Source organism: Carcharodon carcharias, chromosome 13 (assembly GCF_017639515.1).
Source record: "Carcharodon carcharias isolate sCarCar2 chromosome 13, sCarCar2.pri, whole genome shotgun sequence".
NCBI classification, from domain to species: Eukaryota; Metazoa; Chordata; class Chondrichthyes; order Lamniformes; family Lamnidae; genus Carcharodon; species Carcharodon carcharias.
Genome location: NC_054479.1, coordinates 128,093,117 through 128,117,217, shown reverse-complemented (window position 1 = coordinate 128,117,217; position 24,101 = coordinate 128,093,117). Strand labels below are relative to the sequence as shown.

The 24,101-nt window shown below is 47.8% G+C and overlaps 1 protein-coding gene across 5 annotated transcripts in view; it reads right to left on the bottom strand.

The window, feature by feature from the left end:
• The window catches only part of zc3hc1 (zinc finger, C3HC-type containing 1), a 32,447-nt gene that overhangs the window by 7,622 nt on the left and 724 nt on the right, over positions 1–24,101 (bottom strand). For 2 of the 5 annotated variants that reach the window (XM_041203644.1, XM_041203645.1), the window contains 10 exons: positions 22,969–23,175; positions 19,968–20,082; positions 12,977–13,127; positions 11,898–11,981; positions 11,251–11,378; positions 10,179–10,336; positions 7,969–8,212; positions 6,577–6,783; positions 4,754–4,969; positions 3,399–3,802 (listed from right to left, as the gene is read on the bottom strand). In XM_041203644.1, the coding sequence (XP_041059578.1) occupies positions 3,734–3,802; positions 4,754–4,969; positions 6,577–6,783; positions 7,969–8,212; positions 10,179–10,336; positions 11,251–11,378; positions 11,898–11,981; positions 12,977–13,127; positions 19,968–20,082; positions 22,969–23,175 (1,579 nt within the window). In that variant the 3' untranslated portion in view covers positions 3,399–3,733. Of the gene's footprint in view, positions 1–3,398; positions 3,803–4,753; positions 4,970–6,576; positions 6,784–7,968; positions 8,213–10,178; positions 10,337–11,250; positions 11,379–11,897; positions 11,982–12,976; positions 13,128–19,967; positions 20,083–22,968; positions 23,176–23,312; positions 23,494–24,101 lie in introns of those variants that run through there. The other 3 variants (XM_041203646.1, XM_041203647.1, XM_041203648.1) reach the window with 3 other exon arrangements.

The window sequence follows — 24,101 nt, the reverse complement described above, 5'->3', positions numbered from 1 at the left end:
TGAAGTTCTTCATACAACTGGTCATAATACCACTGGTTTATACTACACCACTGTTGCAATCCAGGATAAAGTATAAAGTGTGATCAGGATCACGTGGCTGATTTTTATTTTTCTTATCTCAGTGGGGCATTGAAGTCAATCATTCCACCCACACGACTGCCTTAGTTGAGAACAGGTATACAACAACCACTTTTCTTTATATAACACCTTTAATGTAGGTGAGAAAATGGGAGATCAGCCAGGAGTACATTAGAACAGTCAAGTTGAGAGGTAACAAAGGTATGAGTGAGGGTTTCAGCTGCAGATAAGCTGAGATGAGCAAAGTTGAGTGATGTTATGGAAGGGGAAATAGGTGGTCCCAGTGATGATGCGTGTATGAGATCAGAAGCTCCTCTTGGGATCAAATGTGACATCAAAGTTGCAAACAGATTGCTTTAATCTCAGACTGTTGCCGGGGAGAGGGATGGATTGATAGCTAGGGAATAGAGTTTGAAGTGGGTACTGGATATACTGGCTTCAGTCTTTTCAATATTTAATTGGAGGAAATTTCTGCCTATCGGATAAGCAGTCTCATAGTTTCCGCATAAACATACACACACTGTGCATATAATTTTGCTAGTTTATAATACGAATGCTGCTGTATAATATAGATTGATGTCTAATAATACCTAGAAAAGCACAGCACAAAAACAGGCCATTCAGCCCAAATAGTTCGTGCTGGTGTTTATATTCCACATGAACCTCCTCCTCCCCCTCTTCATCTCATCTTCTCAGCACAACCTGCTATCTTCCTTTCTCCCTTGTGAACCATTGCTGTCAATGGATTCTGAGGGTTTCTGTTACAAATCGTGTTTTTTTTCTTGATTTAAAATTGTTTTTTATGGATTTGGTTCAGTTTGATGCTGTGTGAAGTTTGTACCACAGGAGGGGAATGTGGAGCAGCAACAGATTGGAGCAATCAGCTAATGTGGGGAGATAGTAGAAACTGGGGTTGTTCTCTTTGCCTAGCTTCCTCTCAAATGCATCTCATGCCGATACCACTGTTATGAATAGCCTGCACATAGGCACATCAGGCAGAACTCAGAGGGAGGGGTTAAATAGAGAAGGTCACTTCTCCTTTCCACCAGTGGGTGTTTTGAACCATAGTAGTTATCTTCCAGACTGGGCACCACCCCATTAGAAAACCTGCTGTTTGAAAACCTGAGCTTTGGGCGTGCATATCTTGGGACCTTTGAGCAGGAACGGACTGAAGAATGGTGAACTGCCCAAGTGATAACTTCTGTTTGACAACAGCACACAAGGCACTGGAGGCCTCTATAAATAAAGGATACGTGAGGAGGGCAGCAAGGAGCTCTGGTTCCTATTACGGTGCTGAGGGCTGTCTCGTGACTAGGTTATGTAACCAATCCTCAACACTGAAATGCACCATGAATTATGAGAGGTTTAAAGCTCTTCAAAACAGCTATGAACCCAAGCTGAACCCTCTAGTTTGAACTATTGCTGTCAATGTACTCTTAAGGTTTCTGTTACAAATTAGTGTTGTTTTACTTGGTTTAAAATTGTTTTTTATGGGTCTGGTTCAGATTGTTGCTGTGTGAAATTTGCACCATGGGAGGGGATGTAGAGCAGAAACAGATTTGAGCAATCAGGTAATGCAGGGAAACAGTAGAAACTGGAGTTGTTCTCCTCAGAGCAGTAAAAGTTAACAAGATTTAATCAAGGTGTTCAAAACAATGACGGGTTTTGACAGAGTAAATAAAGAGAAACGGTTTCCAATGGCAGAAGGGTTGATAACCAGAGGATGCAGATTTAAGGTAATTGGAAAAAGAACCAGAAGCGAACACAAGGAAATTTTCCTTTTATGCAGCAAGTTATGATCAGGAATACACTGCCTGAAAGGGTGATAGAAGCAGACTCAATGGTAACTTTTAAAAGAGAATTAGATAAATACTTAAAGGGAAAACATTTACTGGGCTTTTGGGAAAGAGCAGATGAGTGGGATTAACTGGATAACTCTACCAAAGATCTGGCACAGGTACAATGGGTTGAATGGCTTCCTTCTGCTCTGTTCCGTTTTATGTTATTACACCACAGCAACAGCAGCCACTTCTAGTACATTTCTCCTTGTGCTTCACAAAACTGAATGTGGCTTCTACCATATCCAGTCTCCATTTCACCCACACCCCTTTCATTGGCCTCCCAACACCATCATTAAAATGAGGTTCAGGCCTGGCAGAGAAAATTGATGGGGTATGGGTGAGATGCTGGTGAAGGAGGGTCACTCTGATTGTCAGCCTCTCTTCCCTAGTCTTGTCCCTGCCTAGATGGTCCTGAAGAGGGAATGTCCATTGGTGGTGCCTTCCATCACCAGTGAGCACCCTAGGTTAAAGGGTGCCTTATAGGCATCAGTAACAAAGTTTTAATTGGGAAATTATCACTTGGTGGCACTTAATGCTTATTTTGTCATCTTGATTGTATTATTGCCCTGACCCTTATTAATCATGCCTTAAAAGGGATACTTAGGTTATGATTTATTTTGGTAATCCTGGACAACTCTGTGTCACCTTTAAGGTTTCGTCAAAAAAACTCCATTATCCTTTATAAAGCCAGAGCTCCACTGCCCACATCCACCCCCCGCACAGGGAACGACTCACCCAGAGCTCCACTGCCCACATCCCCCCCCCCAGCACAGGGAATGACTCGCCCAGAGCTCCACTGCCTGTGTCCCCCCTGCACAGGTAACGACTCACCCAGAGCTCCACTGCCCAGGGAACGACTCGCCCAGAGCTCCACTGCCCACATCCCACCCCCTGCACAGGGAACGACTCACCCAGAGCTCTACTGCCGCACCCCGCCACTTGCACAGGGAACTACTTACTCAAGTGCCTTCATTGACTTACACTGGCTCTGGCACAGTGATCTTGAAGTTCTTATCTTCAGCTGCAGTCAACGCAAAGCACTGTAACCCTGCAACTATCCATCCCAGCCCACATCTTCTGATATTCCTACTCAGGCCTACTGCCTGTTGCCCACCCACTTACTTGCACTTATCAGCTTTTAGCAATCAGGGCCCTGCCTGAGAATCTCTCCATAAACCCCCATGTCTCATAATGCAACTACATTCACAGCCATGAACTCTCTGAATAGCAGACAGGATTATGGGGCTGAATGTTCTCCTCTTGTTCTCATGTTCTCAAACCTACCTCTACATTCAGACCAAATTTCCTTCCCTTAATCTCTCTCCCACAAGTGATCCGTAACTATGTCCCTCCTTTCACGAGGCACCGTGGGGACACTTCACTCCAATAGAGGCAGGATTAAGAGGGAAGTATTTATTATGATATTAAAAACAACCAGGAGCCCAAGAAAAAAATAAGAAAAAAGTCAAAAGCAGCAGCAACTATCAAAACATTTTATTCACATTTGTCCAAAGCCTTTGTGATGTTTTAACGTATGTTAAATGCACATCTCTGAAGCACAGTAATGGTAGTTCCTCCTCATGGGTTCCACCAAGTTACAGAATGGGCTAAACATAGACCAGCTCCATTCTTTGTATACTTTGCTACATTTAAAAGACATCTGTAGACTTTTGAAAAAATATAATCTGTCAGTCACTCCAGACTATCACTTGCTGGTATGAAGAGGTTCAAAATCTGTCTCAGCCATCATAACCAATGCCAATTTAATCCAACACCAGCTACATCGCCATTCCCCTTCAAAGGAATGACTCACACTATGAGGAACACGGGACTTGCCACTGTCGGAATATTCGGAATACCTTGCTGGACTTTTCTGAAAGAGACTGACAACAAAGAAAGGGACATGAACATGGCCTGTTCAACATAAGTACAGACAGGTTATACAATATTTTGCTGTTACTCTCCACCTCCCTGTTTAGAAATCGATAATCGTGTGAAGGGAGGGCACTTAATTTTACAGCACGTCTCTTCCTGCTGGCTGTGTAGGGGAGCAGTTAGCCAGAGGAGGGAGAGCACCTCTCTACTCCAGGACACCCAGTCCTTCACAACCATTCATCTGCTGGGTTAAAACATCTGGCTTGACTCGGAACCCTTTGAATAACAGCAGCCTGAGGGGTGAAAGGGGGCACAAAAAGCTTTCTGTCTGACCCCTCACCAACATGACAATGGCAACAACCTCTGCAACTTCATTGGGCTGAGTAAAAAAGAAGTCAAACAACAGGTTGGAAATTTTCCTCCCACCACCTTCCATTAAAAATGAGGAGGATTCAAACTCTGGCATTCAATCCAGCAGTTTTTTTTAAAAACAGCAATTGGCAGAAGTCCAACACACTCTCTGTTAGAATGCAGTCTGTGTTTGGGAATCATTTGGATGCTCAGTGTCCCAACTGGGCTTCTGAATGATCAGAAAATGCTCCAATTGGACAGGCTGTCAATATAATAGACCTAAAGGCTGGCACTGTCCTGATGTACTGGCATAGGATATACTTGCACTAATATCGCTAGTTTAAAACTATTTCCCTATTTTCTCTGCTGACCTCAATAACCATGCAGGATGCCTTCCATGGTCACATAGTTAGCCAGCCAGCAGTCCCCATCTAGAATGTCTACGGCAGTTGAATATCTCCCAGTACTCTCAGTCAGTAAGCTGAGGTCAGAAGAGGGAAAACTGCACCTCTGGAGCTTTATTCTGCAAGGCATCCATCTCTTTGGGAAAGGTGGCATGTGAATTGACAGCAACAGGGAAAAGTTGACCCCTTAAACTCACTACTTACAACACTGTCCGAGCCCTCATTTGGGGTCCGGGAGCTGTTCAGTGACAAGAGGACCTCAAGTGCCTCCTTCCACCCTAGCTCTGTCATCTCAGGCGCTGAGGTCTGCTCTCCTGGCTCTGGGTTGAGTGGCTTATCTTCTAGTTTCAGCTTCCTCCTAATCCACGGACACCAATCCCTGTGCTGGGAGACAGGGTTAAAGTATCCCCGAGTACTATCCTGTAAAAGAACAAAATAGAACTGTGCGAAACCACCCTGGAAAGACTGCTTACAAAATATCAGAATTAACCAATGCATCTCTGTGGCTTTCGAATCATCTTTATTTGTACTGATCTTCTCCCGAATGCTTCTAACAGCAGTACAGTTCCAAGGGTATCAATTGCCTCTTTACCTCTCAAATGGTCATTCTCCTTGTGCAACTGTAGACAGTGTGCAGAACGTAGGAACTAGGGATGGTAATTCAGCTCCTCAAGCATGCTCCACTATTCAATCAGATTTTTTAAAAAATTCTCTCATGGGCTAGGCCAGCATTTAATGCCCATCCCTAATTGTCACCTTCTTGAACCATTACAGTCCATCTGGTGTAGAAGGTACATCTATAGTACTGTTAGGAAGGGAGTTCCAGGATTTGACTTAATGAGCGTGAAGGAACAGCTGATCTGTACTGCAACTCCATTTTCCTGCTTTTGCTCCACATCCCTTGATACCCTTACTCAACAAAAATCTATCGGTCTCAGTCCTGAAAGCTCCAAATGGCCCCCAGCATCCACAGCTTTTTGTGGAACAGACTTCCAGATTCCCACTAGTGTGTGTGACAAAAGTGCTTCCTGAATTCACTCCTAAACATCCTGGCTCTTATTTTATTATTACCCGCTTGTTTTGATTCCCCCACCAGAGGTAATATTCTTTCTGTATCTATGCTTTTAAATACCTTTTGATCATTTCAATGCCAAATGTCAGGCATAAGTGGCAACATCCAACATCCATTCGGGGGTGGCAGGTTGGCAATTGGGAACAGGATCCCTGACAAATAACTTCCTCCCTGCCCTAGGTGAGATCAAATAACTCAGCACAAACAGGGATCAAATCCCAGCACCTCCTGGCAATAGCATTCAGCCACTTACTGGGGAGCTTCCAGGGACAGCAGCAGAATTGTACATGGCACTGATTTTTCACTGCTGGATTTATATCTATCAGCAAGAATGAAACTATTTCTATTTGTTCCCTGCATGGCTTTGAGGAGGAATGAAGTAAGTCACTGACAATGAAAGGCTTTGGTATGTCTCAAGAATACTACGTAAATCCCAACCATTTTGTGGGAACAGGCAGAAGACATGTATCGTACATCCCATCTGACAGCACAGTGTCAACCAGGTTGTGCGTTTAAGTGGAGCTTGAACCCACAATAACTTGAATTTATATAGTGGCTTTAATATAATAAAATTTCCCAAAGCGCTTTACAGGAGTGTTGAGCAAAATTCAACACAGAGCCAGACAAGGAGATTCTAAGAGAGATCGCCAAAAGCTTAGGTCAAAGAGGTAAGTTTTAAGGAGAATCTTAAAGGAGGAGGGGGACTCAGGCTGAGAGGTTTAGTGAGGAAGTTGCAGAGCTTAGGACTCCAGGCAGTTGAAGGCATGGCTGCCAATGAAAGTCAGGTAAAAGGGGCTAGAATTGGAAGAGCTTCTGACTCTAGAAGCAAGAGTGGCGCTGACTCTGATATAGTGCAAGTGCTAACACTGCGGTTGTGAGTGATATAGATTTGTCAATATAAAAGCTCAGTTTCACGTTGCCCCATGAGCCTCCTTATTGCATGTCCGCTACTTACAGAGCTGGTGGACGAGGGCAAACGCATTCGCTTGGGCTTCCGCTGTGGGCTGGAAGGTATGTCTCCTTGACCCATGCTTCGGGTCACTGGTCGCTTGTTTCGCAAATGTGAACTGACAGAGTCCGACTCGCCTCGATCAACTGGAGTGGGACTGTGGACATCTCGACTTCGTGTGCGAGACCCAATGGGCGAAGGGCTGGTTTCATGCTGATTAAAACAAAAATAGTTTTAGAAAGATCATCTCCCTTTACTGAAGGGATACAAACTTAAGTGTGTGTTTATGAGTGACGACGTGCGGACAGATTGGACTGATAAATGATGTTTAACTTAGAAAAGTGCAGCATTATTCACAAAGGCGGGGTGAATGCTGAACATAAATATGCCTTTAGGAAAAAGTACTAACATTGATGGAAAAAAAGAGAAAGGATGTTCTAATGTATAAACCTTCAAGAATCCATGATGAATGATGTGAAACAATAGCTAGAGCAAGTAGGATGCACTTATAACACAACTGATTACAAGAAAAAGAATATGTTTTCATCCTTGTACAAAACCTTGGTTAGGTCTCAGTTACAATCCTGCCTCCAGTCTTGGTCTCTTCATGTGATGATTGATATTGAGACTTTGGACAGGGTGCAGTGGAGGGCTACAGATTAATATCTAGTTTTAAAACATCTTAATCACCATGACAGGTTCAAAGAGTGGGGTCTATGCAGGTTTAGGGATGATTTGATCAAGGTTTATGAGATGACGAAGGAACAGATGTTTGTGTAAACTGTTTATTTCAGTTAAATAAGTTGGGGAACCAGGGTCACAATCTCAACTTATGCAAGACCAGAACCAGGTTTTTAAAACTTGTCTATTCGCTTCTCTCAGGCAATTACATGGGTGGGATGGGAAGTGTATTAAGATATTGATGTATAAGGCATTGCAGTTGTGAGACTGGCTGGATGGACCAGTGGATCTTTCCAAGTCATGTGATTGTCCTATGTTCACATGTCTGCATGTTTATATTTGCGTTATGTTTGCAGAAATGTTTGCATATTTGCACACATAATGTACATGCAAGTGTAATTGTGTGTGTCTCCTCCTTAAACACCACCTAAAAGCAGACTAACTGTCATTCATCTCATTACTGTTTGAGACATAATCACAGAATGGCTGCTCTGTTTGCCTACATAGCAATATATAAAGCACTCACCACAACAAACCATTTCAAGACACATTACAATGAATGAGTTTCAGAGCGCGATGGTAGTTATGCAGGCAAGCCTGGCATCCAGTCTGTGCCAGCAACATGGTGAATGACCAGTTAATACCTTAGGAGGGAGTAAGTTGAGAAAAACACATTGCAGATATGAAGTCTACAAGGCAGAGAGAAGATTATTGCACCTGCTCGCTGCTCTGTGACTGGGCAGCATCCTGGCTTCGAGTGATCATCCTGTGAGGAGACGTTGCAGGCGGAGTTGGCGTCGACCTTTCTGGCTTGTTTTCTTGTGGGGAGATACTGCAGGTGGGAATGTCAGGTTCACTGGCCGGGCAAACGCCATCAATCTGCTGAAAGCTCCACAGACCCACCTTCCGCATGCAATAGGAGCAGGTGATAACCGGCAGGTGGAGAAATTCCGAGGAAGAACTAGTCACAATGGGGGGAAAAAAATAAGAAGAGTTAGACAAGTGTGGTGGAGGGAAGCCAGTTTAGAAATAGATGCCGGCTCTCATCCCACCATCTCCCTTTCCCAGAGGTTCAGTTGAATGGTGCGTCACCTATTGGGGTGCAGAGCCACCCAAACCATTGAGGCTCAGAATCTTTCATCACATCTTCATCAATTTAGTTTTGAATTCCACCAGATCAGCCTTTTGTCATCCATAAACACATTTTTCATGGTTGTGAGATCAACTAAAATAATCATCTCATCATCATCACAGTACTGTTTGTGGAAGCTTGCTGTGTGTAAACTGGCTGCCAAATTTCTGACATTACAATGGAGACAACACTCCTAAAGTACTTGATTGTTTGTAAAGTGTTTTGGGTCATTCTGAGATTGTGAAAAATGTTATATAAATTAAAGTTTTTCTTTTCTTCAATGAGATTTTTTTACAGATAAAATTCAGTTGGGTTCTTTGCAAATTAAACAATAAGTTGAATTCCCAGTTGTGACGCACCTGACTTTTCTCCCCCGTATTTAATGCTGCCTTCAATGTCTCAGTCAAATATATGCCCAAGGTTTCATAGCCTATCACTCAAATTTTCTGACCTCATCCAGGGTGACAGAGATTCTACAACTGGCCTCAGAACTCCTGGGTTAGATCTTGAGGAGTGCGGGGGAAAGGTCAGGATTTGTGATTCTCCCATGGCGAACAAGCTGTTCACCCTCTGCCTAGTCTTGCTAATAAAGAACAGCCATTGATGGCAAAGTGAAAAAAGGAATGCCTTTGAATGTCTATGGGACTGCATCCCAGCATGAGTCACTGTCTTGTGGGGTTTGGGGTTGTGGTTTGAAGGGATGAGGTGAGTAAGGAAGGAAGTGATAAATTATCCAATTCCTTGACTGTTATTCAGAAAATGTCCTTGTTAGGGGATGGAGAAGCATCAGGTTTGGTTGTGATGCTCCAACATATGGCCAGCAGTTTGTAATGTCTCCTCACAGGATGCTGCCCAGTCGCAGAGCAGAGATTAGGTGCAATAATCTTCTCTCTGCCTTGTAGACATAATTTCTGCATTAGGTTTTTCTCAACTTACTCCCCTAAGGTATTATCTTAGGTCATTCACCATGTTGCTGACACAGATTGGATGCCAGGTTTGCCTGCATAATGACCATCGCACTCTGAAAATCATTCATTGTAATGATCAAACTTGATATCTTTGACTTGGGCGTTTTTGTGGGGTTATTCAATCAACTTCCATTCCCTCCATGGACAATGTACAGTTTTTACAGTAATGCACTTTAGCCAATTCACCAGCTTTAATTGCTTGTATTTATGTAGCACTTTGTTTTGAAATGTCTGAAAGCTTCATGTACAACCAATTAGTTAAATGAAGCAATTGCTATGTAGGCAAACAGAGCAGCCATTCTGTGACTATGTCTCACAAACAGTAATGAGATAACTGACCAGTTAGTCTGATTTTAGGTGGTGTTTAAGGAGGACACACGCACATGCACACACACAAATAATTACACATGCGTACCCAGACATCCACAAATGCATGCTCAAATACCCTGTGCGTGCACAGACACAAATACATACACATTTGTGCAAACATAACACAAATATAAACATGCAAACATATGAACGTAGGACAATCACATGGCTTGAAAAGATCCACTGGGCCATCCAGCCTGTCTCATAACTGCAATGCCTTGTGCATCACTGTCTATACAGTCCCCATCCCACCCACGTAATCACCTGAGACTGGATGACTGCTGTGAGCAGGGCACTGGAGGAAAATACTCATGGAACTGTACCCCAGTATGTCAGTACCTTCAGAAGAGAAGTAGGGTGGAGAGAGCAGGGGAGGCATAGGGGAAGATTGTACTAGGATTTAGTTAACATTGTCAATGGACTCTGTGGGAAATAGCTAATGCACTTTAGATCCTCACCCAGCAGCCCAGCCAGACAGAGCGAGGATACATGCAGAAAGGTGGACAGGGAGGACATCAGCACTGATTTTCAGTCCAAGGCTGTCTGGCACAGTGGCACACTTCAATTCATCTTCTACCAACTGCAACAGCGAGCTGATGGTTTCCTCCGTGACAGTCTGTTCAAAAGAAAAAGAGGTCAGAGCTGCACTTACTGAACAATCGTCACTGATTCAGAATCAGTAACCTGGCGCTGATCACAGGATCAATAGACTTGCAACTCTCATTGTCTAATGGAGGGTCAGCAAATCCTCAATGCATCCACAGGTGTCATTTATTGCTGGTGACTGGTTTAATAACACAGGAATGAGAACCAGAGGGCCAGTAAACTGTGATCTGATACAAGAATTTCACTGAATAGGAAGAGGAAGTTAAGGAGACCTCATGACAAGAGTTACAGCAACAACTTGCTTCACTAGATGCCTGCCTACCCCTCCTGAAGTTGCTGGAGCAAAGCAGAGTCCCGTGACCATCAACGGAGAGAAGGATGAGAAACTTTTCCTTCCACACACTAAAGGTTTCATCTTCTTTATGCTTGCTGCGTCAAAATGAAGGCTCATTGCAATCTCTCCTGCTCTAACCTCTTCTTTCCCTAGGACCTCAGAACTGTGAGACATCTCACCAGCCCCATTCTAGCCCTTTCCCAACACTTAAAACTTGGGGCTTGGCAGCCCTCAACCACTCCATCTTGCACCATCCATGCATTATTTGTCTTTTGCTTTGACCTCTCAATGGAAAAAAAAAACACATTCATGGTATAAAATACTTAAAGGGGGGTTTTGTTTTAGCATAAATTATGTTTCTGTCTTAATCCTGCCTTTGATCCTACATGGGAATTCTTCCAACTATTTAGACTCATTGCATTCAGTCATCTTCGGGTTGCTGTGACAGGCATATGCCTCTATTTTATGAGGTGGGGAGTCAAATCTCCACTTGGCAATAAAAAAGAGGCGAAAGCAGCTCTGTGAAGGGTAGCCCAATGCCTGTGGAACTATAACCTGGCAAGGAAGCAGAGCCAATTTATAGGACTCACCATGTCTTTGAGATCATCATGTTTGATGGCCGGTAACTGGGACTCCAGGGAGCAAAGACTCTTGAACCGCTCCGTCACCCCATGCAGGAGGGCTGCCGGTTCGTTCAAAGGTAAAGCCCAGAACCGATCTGCCAGGTGTAAATGAAAAGACAAGTGAGTACCTAAATGGGGAAACCCGCTAACCTGGTCTAGTCAGCAGTACTGCAGATGCTGCCAGACCTGCTGAGTTTTTCCAGGTAATTCTGTTTTTGTACTGCAGAAGGGCCTGACTCAGGTCCAACTGCTGTTAGTTATTGTTCACACATGCACGTACACATACTGGCAGAACGCGGTAGGAGGATGCAAAGCAAAGCAGGGAAGTGACTGCGTGCAAAGAGAGTCAGAAGAAAAGCAAGGAATTTCTGAAAAAAAAAAGAACTTTTTTGAAGCGTTTTTTTGTGATTATCAAGGTGACTGATCTACCATTACTTGGAATTCAAGCACATGATGATCAACAGCTCCACACTCCCAACCCCTACCACCCCCAATCTCCCATAGAACTGTCATCTACATTTCAACAAAGGAAAGAAAAGTAAGGATAGAGAATAAAAAGAGAGCAATGAGCTGCACACATAAAGCCTCAATCTCTACATTTACTCCCACCTCACCTGGACAGGGACTGTCAGGCCAAAAGCAGAACTTCTCATGTGCTGTTTTCAATCCTTCCTGCAGTCCAGCAACCCGCTCTCTATCTTAAAAGGCAAAATCATAAACACATACGTATAGCAGATTTTAATGGAAACAAAGTAAATCCTCTCACCAGCATAAACCTGATCAAGGAAAATCAGTCACTTGGGGAGTAGAGAGGTTCAAATACCAGAACCCATTCTAAATTCAGAGTAAGAAGGGGAGAATCAGATGGGACTTTACTATTCAAAGGATATTAGAATAATGGTATAAATGACCAGGTAGGATGTAGAAGCAGGACAGTGTGAATGGACTCAAGAGATAAGCGGATGTATTCTTGAAGACAGAAGGGAATGAGAAATATCAGGAGAAAGGTGCAAAAGATGCACTGTGCACAGCTCTTAGATATTGAGGCACTGGAGAAGGTGCAAAAAATATTTACAAGGACAATACCTGAACCAAGAGATTAAATTTGCCAGGAAACACTGAATGGGGTGCTGCTCTTTTCTCTAGAGGGGTAACCTGATAGAAGTCTGAAAGATTATGAGGTAGTGTAATAGGGTAAACATAAAAATGCTTCTAATTTTGGAGAATTCTAGAAGTTATAAATATAAAATAGTCACTGATAAATCCAACAAGGAATTCAGGAGAAACTTACAGAGAGGTTGGAACGTGGAACGTTCTATCACAAGGAGCAGTTGAGGTGATTATATAGAAGGATACATTTAAGGGGAAGCAAGATAAACGTGAGGGAGCGAGGAATAGGAGGCTATGCTGATAGGGTGTTAGGAAGCTCATGTGGAGCATAAATGCTGGCATGAACCAGCTGGGTCTGAATAGCATGTTGTGAATTCTAATTGTGGAAAAGAAATTGACCTGTGTGAGATCGGTTCACAATGCATCGACTGGGGTATCAAGATCCTGTCGTGCATGGAGCCTGGGCTTTTATCAACAGAGCTAGAGGGTTTTGTGATAGAGATAAGATATGCCAGAATGAGGTGAGAAGGCAGCGAAAATCAAAAAGGGACAAGCCGTTGAATGAAAAAAAACACAAACTTACATTTATTGGCATCCAAGGTTGGATGCACAGTGGTGCACAGGAATGCCTGACAACTGCAACACTTCAACATGTCACACTCTATGTTGGTCCAACCGTATTTGGCGCACTGCAATGGGGAGAGTTCAAAGCATATCCCAGCCCACTTGAATGAGTATCTTTGTCAAGGCAAAACACTCACAGAACACTTGTTCAACTCTGTGTTCATCCTCCACATGGCATTCTCTCTGCAAGGCACCTTTCCCCCCATCTGTCTTAGAAATAATGGCCTCCAATATATGCAGAATGGAAAGAACATAACTTGTTGAGTGCAGAGGAGAAAGATGGAGGAAGTATATCCCAGTCACCCCAAATGGCAGCCATCCCAAGAGTTTAGCTGGATTTGGAAGCTTGACACGTTGGCCATTTCAAGCTCAAGTTCATACTCTGGCTTCTTCCAGAGCAGTGCATGGAGTGGGGGGAATGGGAGGAAGCACCAACATAAGGCGGGGGGATGCAGCTTGCCTGACACTGTTCTTAAATTCCCTCCAAGATTCTGTTCCCACCTCCAACCCAGGTTCTCCAGGTAACACACACCCTCCACCCTGCACAAATGTCAACATTCATTCCTAGACAATGAGCATGGCTAGGCTATCTGAACCCAATAACATCACAGCCACCTCCCACCCCCTAATTTTCCAGCAAATCGCTAGATAACCATTAGGTACAGGGACGTTGGCTGCTTTACCCTACCCAACCCCCACAGAAGCTCATAACCACTATTCGAGATGAATTAACCAACTCAACACAGATCACATGTTGAACCTTGGGCCTTCCTGATTAATAACTCAGCACCACACTCGGCAGCCCATTATCCACTGGCACTTAACATTCAAATTCACAGTAAGATTCCACTCAGCAATTTTTATAAATAATTTTTCGGCTCTTTTCAATCGTTATTATAGGCTTTGCAGCACGGGAGGGTGCAGTTTTCTTCTTCATGGTTCTAAGCTCTTCAACTGGAGCTATCCACTTCTTTTATTCAATTCTCTTCTACATGATGTTATTTTTGTTGCCAAAATAGCTTCTTGTGGTAAAGCACTTCACATTCTTTTCTTTGTTCTTATTCCAATTATCCACTGTGAAAAGATCTCTTTTAACTCCATCTTTCATTCTTCCAATCAATTCTCCCCAGTCTCCAAAGTTTCATTATTTACTCTCTTGAAACCTTGCATAATTTTGAAAACTGCTATTAGATGTCCCTTAACCTTCCCTGTTTCTGTGAAATATATGAACAGGAATAGGCCAGTTGGCCCTTCAAACCTGTTCAGTTATTCAATGACATCATAGTTGATCTGTGACCTAATTCCTTTGGTGCCTTTGCCCTATCTCCCTTAAATACTTTGGTTAACAGAAATCTATCAATCTCATTCTTAAACATATCAGTATCAATTGCCGTTTGTGAAAGAGTGTTCCAAACATCTTTCTCCTTTTGTTTGCGGAGGTGTATCCCAACTTCATACCTGAAAGGCATGGCCCCCTAGTCCTAGTTTCCAAACAGCAGAAATAGTTTCTCTCTATCTTCCCTATCAGTTCCCCTTAATATCTTGAAACCTTCAATCAAATCACTTCTGAATTGCCTAAATTCCAGGGAATTCAACCTTAGTTTGTGTAATCTCTCCTCTTAATTTAACCCTGGAGTCCTGATATTATTCTCATTAATCCATGCTGCACTCCTTCTAAGGCCAATAGTGTGGTGCCCAGAACTGAACACAGTACTGCAGATGTGGTCTAACAAGGACTTTGTATAGCTGTAGCACAGCTTCTACCCCTTGTATTATAGTCCTCCAGATATAAAGGCCAGCATTCCATTTGTCTTTTTGATTTTTTTGTTCCTGTCCAGAACATCTTACTGATGTATATACATGGAACCCCTCCCTCCCCAAAGTCTCTTTGGACCATCAATGTTTCTAGTTTTTCCATATTTGGAAAGTACTCTGATCTATCCTTTATGTCTAAAGTGAACGATCTCACATGTGAAATCCATTTGCAACAGTTTTGCCCATTCACTTAATCTATTAATATCTCTTGATAATTTTATCTTTCCATCTATACTGACAATGCCACCTAACTTCGGCATCAGCAAACTTGGATGAGTGGTTCTCTACCCCGTCATCTAAGTCATTGATAAAATACAATGAATGGTTGAGGTCCCAAAACAGATCCTTGTGGAATGTCACTAGTCACATCCTTCCAATTAGAGCACCAGCCTATTATTCATACTCTCTGTCTCCTGCTGCCAATTTTCTAACCAGGTCAATAATATGCCTTCAGTTCCATGAGCTTCAACTTTATCCAACAGTCCCTTATGATGGACTTTATCAAATGCCTTCTGGAATTCCATATAAATAACATCCATAGACATTTTCTTTCAGTCACCCACCTTTCAAAAAAATTCAATCAGCCTTATCAGGTATGACTCTTTACAACTCCATATTGGCTCTTTCTAATCAGCTAAAAAAGTAAAGTATTTTAGTCACTCTATCCTTAATTATAAACTCAAGTAATTTCCCAACAACAGATGTTAGGCCAACTGGTCTATAATTCCCCATTTTCCCTCTCTCACCTTTCTTAAATAGTGGAATGACAAATGCAATTTTCTAATCTAAAGGAATGATATCTTAATCAAGGGAACTTTGGAAGATTGCAGTTACGGCATCCATAATGTTCTCACCTACTTTGTTTAAAACACTAAGGTGAAAAACTATTTGGTCCTTGGGATTCTTCATTCTTTAGTGCCATTATTGTCTTCATCACTATTAATTTGCCTACATTAATTTTGGTGAGTCTGGTCCCCAATTCGATATTAGCTTCCTTGTGACGTTCAGCATGCCATCCTCTTCCTTTACTGTAGATACTGACACAAAGTAATTATTTAACATGTCCACCATTTCCTTATTTTCATTGATAACATCACCATTATCAGTTTTTAAGGGGCCAATATTGATCTTTACTCCCCTCTTTTTTCTAGTATAATTGTAAGTTTGTGTTGATTTTGATATGCCTTGCCGACTTCTTTTCCAATTCCCTTTCTGTAGCTCTTACCATCTGTTTTATTCACTTTTTGCTGTTCTTTGCTTCTCTCCTATTTGCCAGTACCTGTGCTTTTTACTTGCATTCTTTTATGCTTTGTCTTTTAGTTTTAGGTTGTCTCTTATCCCTTTAGTTGCCATGGCTTTTTTCTGGTTAAGTTGATTTCTTGCCTATTATTAGATTTATCCAGCTCATTGTTAACAGTCTCTGTCTCATCACATTGAAGTAAGCCTTACTTAAATCTAGAATTTTAGTAGCTGCTTTAGCATTTCTCCCTTTCAAAAACATAACATTGAACTTGATCACGATATTATCACTAAGATAAATGTTCAGGCACTATTAGACTTGTCGCCTTGTTGGTTCTAGATACATTGTTGCAAAAAACAAATCTGAACAAACAAAGAAATTGCGATTTTTCTAACACAAGCTCAACTTATCCTAACTATATGGAAGGTAACATCACCCATTGGAACCACTGCCTTTTCTACATGCTTATCTAATCACTACATTTATACAATCTACCACTTCACAATTGCTATGGGGCCTATGCACAATTCACAATACAGTCTTAAATATGTTGCTATTTCTTAATTCTAACTATAAAGTCTCCACTGCTGCTTCTGTCTTGTTGCGTCATTTCTTACCATGGATGTTATTTCACCCTTAATCAGAAATACTACTTCTCCCCTTCTACCAGACTCCCATCCTTAGTCAGGACTGGGAACTGAATATACCAGGTTGCAAGATCTACACAATCTTGCAGCTATGTTTCAGTAATGGCTACAATGTCATATCCTCCAAGTTCAATTTACATCTTCAATTCAATGCTTACACTCTGCGTGTTTGTATCAAACACGCTTATTTGGGCCACATAGCCTAACCTGTCCTGCTCAAATGTTTTTCCTCTCACATTTCTTATTTCTCTTTTCTGATTTAATTGCTTTACTGTATATTTTTTAGTTTTTCCTTCATTTGCATTGCCTAAATCACAATTTCTATGTAATTCTCTCCTCTCTTCTTTTTCATTTGTTTTAGAATACTACCTTTTCCACCTGAACCCTCCACTCAACACTTGTTAGTTTAAAGTTCTATGACATCCCTATTTATTCTTTCCACTAAGACCCTAATTCCAGCCTAACTCAGTTGGAGACCGTTGAATGGTACAGTTCCTTCCTGTCCTAATACAGGTGCCAGTGTTCCATGAAATGGAACCCCTATTTCTCACACCACTCCTTCACTCACCCGTTCGTCTTCCTAATCCATTTATTTGTCTTTGTAAACAGGATAGACAGTCCCCCATAATACATTACCTATCTGGTGCCAGGGTGAGGGACACCTGGAACTATCTTGAAAGGATAATGGAAAAGGAGGGAGAGGATCCAATCATTCTGGTCTACGTTGAGGAGGAGGGAGGGGGAGGAGGAGGAGGGAGGGGGAGGAGGAGGAGGGAGGGGAGGAGGAGGAGGGGGTGAGGGGGGAGGAGGAGGAGGGGGGGTGAGGAGGAGGAGGGGCGGTGAGGAGGAGGAGGGGGGTGAGGGGGAGGAGGGAGAGGGGGTGAGGGGGAGGAGGAGGAGGGGGTGAGGGGGAGGAGGAGGGAGAGGGGGTGAGGGGGAGGAGGGAGAGGGGGTGAGGGGGAGGAGGGAGAGGGGGTGAGGGGGAGGAGGAGGAGGGGGTGAGGGGGAGGAGGAGGAGGGGGTGAGGGGGAGGAGGAGGAGGGGGTGAGGAGGAGGAGGGGGTGAGGGGGAGGAGGAGGAGGGGGTGAGGGGGAGGAGGAGGAGGGGGTGAGGGGGAGGAGGAGGAGGGGGAGGAGGGGGGGTGAGGGGGAGTGAGGAGGAGGAGGGGGGTGAGGGGTAGTGAGGAGGAGGGGGTGAGGGGGAGGAGGAGGAGGGGGAGGAGGGGGGGTGAGGGGGAGTGAGGAGGAGGAGGGGGGTGAGGGGTAGTGAGGAGGGGGGTGAGGGGGAGGGGGAGGTGAGGGGGAGGGGGAGGTGAGGGGAAGGAGGAGGTGGGGTGAGGGGAAGGAGGAGGAGGGGGTGAGTGGGGAGGAGGGGGGTGAGGGTGAGGGGGAGGAGGAGCAGGGGGGTGAGGGGGAGGAGGAGGAGGGGGGAGGGGGAGGAGGAGGAGGGAGGGGAGGAGGAGGAGGGAGGGGAGGAGGAGGAGGGAGGGGAGGAGGAGGAGGGAGGGGGAGGAGGAGGAGGGAGGGGGAGGAGGAGGAGGGAGGGGGAGGGGGAGGACGAGGAGGGAGGGGGAGGACGAGGAGGGAGGGGGAGGACGAGGAGGGGGGGAGGATGAGGAGGAGGAGGAGGGAGGGGGAGGAGGAGGAGGGAGGGGAGGAGGAGGAGGGGGTGAGGGGGAGGGGGGCATGAGGAGGAGGAGGGGGTGAGGAGGAGGAGGGGGGTGAGGGAGAGGAGGGGGTGAGGGGAGGAGGAGGGGGTGAGGGAGAGTGAGGAGGAGGAGGGGGGTGAGGGGGGGTGAGGGGGAGGAGGAGGAGGGGGTGAGGGGGAGTGAGGAGGAGGGGGGGTGAGGGGGAGTGAGGAGGGGGGTGAGGGGAAGGAGGAGGAGGGGGGTGAGGGGAAGGAGGGGGGGGTGAGGGGAAGGAGGAGGGGGGTGAGGGGAAGGAGGATGGGGGGTGAGGGGAAGGAGGGGGGATGAGGGGGAGGAGGAGGAGGGGGAGGAGGAGGAGGGGGGTGAGGGGGAGGAGGAGGAGGGGGGTGAGGGGGAGGAGGAGGAGGGGGGGAGGAGGAGGAGGGGGGTGAGGGGGAGGAGGAGGAGGGGGGTGAGGGGGAGGAGGAGGAGGGTGGTGAGGGGGAGGAGGAGGGTGAGGGGGAGGAGGGGGTGAGGGGGAGGAGGGGGGTGAGGGGGAGGAGGGGGGTGAGGGAGGAGGGGGGCGAGGGAGGAGGGGGGTGAGGGAGGAGGGGGGTGAGGGAGGAGGGGGGCGAGGGAGGAGGGGGAGGTGGAGGAGGGGGTGAGGGGGAGGAGGGAGGGTGAGGGTGGTGAGGGGGAGGAGGGGGTGAGGGGGAGGAGGAGGGGGTGAGGGAGAGGAGGGGGGTGTGGGGGAGGAGGAGGAGGGGGGTGAGGGGAGGAGGAGGGGGTGAGGGGAGGAGGAGGGGGGTGAGGGGGAGGAGGAGATGGGGGAGTGAGGGAGGAAGGGGGTGATGGAGGAGGGGGGCTGAGGGAGGAGGAGGAGGGGGTGAGGGAGGAGGAGGAGGGGGGTGAGGGAGGAGGAGGAGGGGGGTGAGGGAGGAGGAGCAGGGGGGTGAGGGAGGAGGAGCAGGGGGTGAAGGGGAGGAGGAGGGGTGTGAGGGGGAGGAGGAGGGGGAGTGGGGTGAGGAGGAGTGGGGTACGGGGGAGGGGGTAGGAGGAGGCTGAGGAGGAAGGGGGTGAGGGGTGAGGGAGGAGGGGGTGTGAGGGAGGAGGAAGGGGTGAGGGGAGGACTTACTACCACACCTGAAATTGGAGGGTGGGAGGCTTTTCTGCTCTTAAACACAATCCAATGACAAGAATTTGCAGTGCAGAAATAGGCCATTTATTTCAACTGGTCTATGGCATATTTAGGCTTCAGGACAAGCCTCCTCCAGGCAACTGAACCAAAAATATCAGACATACATATCAGATTTACGCCCAAGTACTAATATTGTGTGAATACACTTCTTGTCCAATACTCTTAATTCAACAACTCAAAGAATTCCCACAAGGGTCTGGTAACCACAAGCACTTCACCCAGGCATTGCAAGGGTAATTAAGGATGGGTAATAAATGCTGGCCAAGCCAGCGAAGCCCACATCCCTTGATTGAATTTAAAAAAAAATGCTCCCTACACTCGTGCAGGAGGATGGAATCTATAATTGTACCATTGAGTGTTCACACTTAGCACCGAGATTTTGCATTCTCACCACTACAATTTAGTGACAACATTGAAGGATATCGTGAAAGTTTCAACCCGTGAGAAGAAAGCTTCTTTATTAGCAGAGTCACAGGGAACTGGCGATCTGGGTAAATCACTGCCATCAGGTGATTCAGAGATAGAACTTGTCTGATCACTAGGGAACAAATGATAATAATAATCAGATACCAACACACTTCTGCTCACCTTACACTGAATAGCCCCAATGCTGGTCATTTTACTAGCTCAGCAATTGCAATAACTTTAGTTTATTTTTGTGACCGAGGTGAGAGAAGTTAAGTGTCAGCTTTGGCTTAGCAGGCCCCACAGTTGACAGAAAATTGTGGATTAAAGCTCCACTGCAGAGATTTCAGCATATAAACCAGACTGACCAGTAGAGTACCGAGGGAGCTCTGCATTGTCGGAGGTGCTTTCTTCCAGACGAACCCTTAAAGCAAGGCGTCTCAGGTGGGCATAAGAGATCCCAAGGCACTATTTTTTTTTAAAAAACAGCGTAGTTCTGCCTGGAAGGGGGGTGGGATTTGGGCTGGGGCAGGGGGGGTGGGATTTGGGCTGGGGCAGGGGGGGTGGTGGGATTGGGGATTGAGGCCAGGGCTGGGGGGGTGGTGGGATTGGGGATTGGGGGGGGGGTGGTGGGATTGGGGATTGGGGCCGGGGGGTGGGATTGGCGATGGGGGCCAGGGCGGGGGCGTGGGATTCGGGATTGGGGCCGGGGGGTTGGGTTCGGGATTCGGTATTGGGGCTGGGATCACAGCCGGGATTGGGATTGGGGATTGGGATTGGGGCTGGGGCTGGGGCAGGGGCAGGGGCTGGGGCAGGGGCAGGGGCTGGGGCAGGGGCAGGGGCTGGGGCAGGGGCAGGGTCTGGGGCTGGGGCTGGGGCGGGAGGTTGGGGATTGGGGCGGGGGTACTGGGGTTGGGGATTGGGGATTGGGGATTGGGGCTGGGGCTGGGGCAGGGGGTGGTGGGGTGGGTTTCGGGATTGGGGCGGGGGGCTGGGGTTGGGGATTGGGGCGGGGGGCTGGGGTTGGGGATTGGGGCTGGGGTTGGGGCGGGGGGGTGGGGTGGGTTTTGGGATTGGGGCGGGGGCGAGGGGGATTGGGGCGGGGTGGTTCGTGTGGGGATTGGGGCGGGGGGGTTGTGGTTGGGGATGGGGCGGGGGCAGAGGGGTGGGGTTGGGGATTGGGGCGGGGGGTTGGGGATTGGGGCTTGGCCAGTGGGGTGGGATTGGGGATGGGATGGGGGCTGGGGTGGGGGGTTTGGAATCGGGGGTGGGGTGGGGGGGTGGGATTGGGGATTGGTGCTGAGGCAGGGGGGGTGGGATTGGGGATTGGTGCTGGGGAGGGGGGGTGGGATTGGGGAGGTGGGGATGGGATTGGGGAGGTGGGATTGGGGATTAGGGCTGGGGCGGGGGGTTTGGGGTTGGGGCTGGGGGATGGAATTGGGGCTGGGGCGGGGGGTGGAATTGGGGCTTGAGGCCAGGGCGGGGGGGGGGAAGTGGTTTTGGGGATTAAGGCTGGGGCGAGTGGGTGGGTTTGGTGTTGGGGCGAGGGGGTGGGGTTGGGGCGGGGGGATGGGAATGGGGATTGGAGCTGGGGCGGGGGCGTGGGTTTGGGACTGCGGCGGGGGGGGGTGGGTTTGGGACTGGGGCTGGGGGTTGGGTATTGGGGCTGGGACAGGGGGTGGACTGGGGATTGGGGCTGGGGGCGGTGGGCTGGGGGCGGTTGGGGCGGGGGGATGGACCTGGGATTTGGGCTGGGGCGGTGGGGGGTGCGGATTTGGGCTGTGGCGGAGGGGGGTGGAATGTGGGCTGGGGCGGAGGGGGGTGGGATTTGGGCTGGGGCAGGGGGGCGGGAGGGGGTGGATTGGGGCCGGGGCGGGAGGGGGGATGGGGATTGGGGCCGAGGCGGGAGGGTGGGATTGGGGATTGGGGCCGGGGCGGGAGGGTGGGATTGGGGATTGGGGCCGGGGCGGGAGGGTGGGATTGGGGATTGGGGCCGGGGCGGGAGGGTGGGATTGGGGATTGGGGCCGGGGCGGGAGGGTGGGATTGGGGATTGGGGCCGGGGCGGGAGGGTGGGATTGGGGATTGGGGCCGGGGCGGGAGGGTGGGATTGGGGATTGGGGCCGGGGCGGGAGGGTGGGATTGGGGATTGGGGCCGGGGCGGGAGGGTGGGATTGGGGATTGGGGATTGGGGCCGGGGCGGGAGGGTGGGATTGGGGATTGGGGATTGGGGCCGGGGCGGGAGGGTGGGATTGGGGATTGGGGCCGGGGCGGGAGGGTGGGATTGGGGATTGGGGCCGGGGCGGGAGAGTGGGATTGGGGATTGGGGCCGGGGCGGGAGGGTGGGATTGGGGATTGGGGATTGGGGCCGGGGCGGGAGGGTGGGATTGGGGATTGGGGCCGGGGCGGGAGGGTGGGATTGGGGATTGGGGCCGGGGCGGGAGGGTGGGATTGGGGATTGGGGCCGGGGCGGGAGAGTGGGATTGGGGATTGGGGCCGGGGCGGGGGGGCGGGAGGGTGGGATTGGGGATTGGGGATTGGGGCCGGGGCGGGAGGGGGGGATTGGGGATTGGGGCCGGGGCGGGAGATTGGGGCCGGGGCGGGAGGGGGGGATTGGGGATTGGGGGCGGGGGGGGGAGATGGGGGCCGCGGGCCAGGGGCGGGGTTTGGGGCCGAGGGGAGGATTGGGGGCTGGGGCCGGGGGGCCTGGGGGAATGGGGGACGCGGCCGGGCGTGGGGGGGATTGGGGCCGGGGGGCTGGAGCTGGGGCTGGGGCCGGCGGGGCTGTGCTTGGGATCCGGCTTCTTCAACCTCAATGGTAATTCGCTTTAATAGCTATTAGAAGGACTACTATCCTAAATAATTTTAGTGAAAACCAATCCCTTGAAATAAATCCAGTGGGAAGGGTCCATGAGACCAGGCGAGGTTGTCAGTCATTCCCAGGGCCCAGGACCAACAGGGAGCAATTTCCGCGCAGTAAATTTTAGTGGAAGAATCAGTAACTCCGAGGCTCTGACTTACATCTCCGCGATGCTGTCAGATAGTAGTTGCCGCACTTTCTGTGGAGTCTCAGCCACATTTTTGTTGTTGGGCGATGGAAAATCACCATTGCTACCGGCCGCTGCCATATTTGATCCGACAGTGATCAGTGTCCCACCGGCTACAATGTGCACACAACAAATGTTCCGGAGCACAAACCTTAACCGCAACTGGCTAACACGGGGAAATCTGTAGCAGCAGAATGAAATATAGAGACAAATTACAAATTTCTTTAAACATTTTCTAAAACAATAAGTGACATAAAATTAGGAAAATAATTGTTTCACTTCAAATGAGTGCGTTAACTCAGAAAAAGAGCAACCTACATTAACAGGTAATTGAATTTTTTCATAAGCCAAAACAAAATTGGTATAGAATTCTTAAGACACTTTCAGTTTTATTTGTCTTCCTCTCTTGTCCTGAAGTTGTTTCATTGCTGAGGTGAGTCCCGTGGACCCAACTGCCCTCCAGTTCCAGAATTGTCAACCCTCCAGGATTGCCCAGAGTCTAGGAATTGAAAAATGACTTGCAATTATACAGCACCTTTCACAAACACAGGATGTTCCAACGTACCTTATATGCAATGTAATACCGTTGAAGTGTAGTTACTGTTGTAAGGTAAAAAAAACAGCAGCCAGTTTGCACAAACTCCCACCAATAGCAATGTGATAATGGCCAGATAATCTATTTTTGTGATATGGTTTGTGGGATGAATATTGCTCAGGACAGCAGGGAACTCCCTGCTTTTCAAAAATGCACACGACTTTTACATCCACCCAGATGGAAGATGGGCCTCTTGGAGCACCTCTGACAGTTTAGCACTCCTTCAGTACTGCAATACAGTAGAAGATTTGATTTTTATTTTGCTCAAATCTTGGAGTGGGACCTGAACCAACAAAGTTCTGACTCATGCAAAATTATTACCCACTGGGCCACAACTGAGATCAAAGGTATTGCTGTGTGGAACCCAGGAGAAACTCATAGGAGCATTATAAAACCAACACATTTTTGTTCATTTTCTTTGAACATTTTCATCCCTTGCTTATAAAAATAGGAATTGGGGGAAAAAGTGTGGGTTGGCAATCAGGAATCATGCTATTGATTCATAAATAATA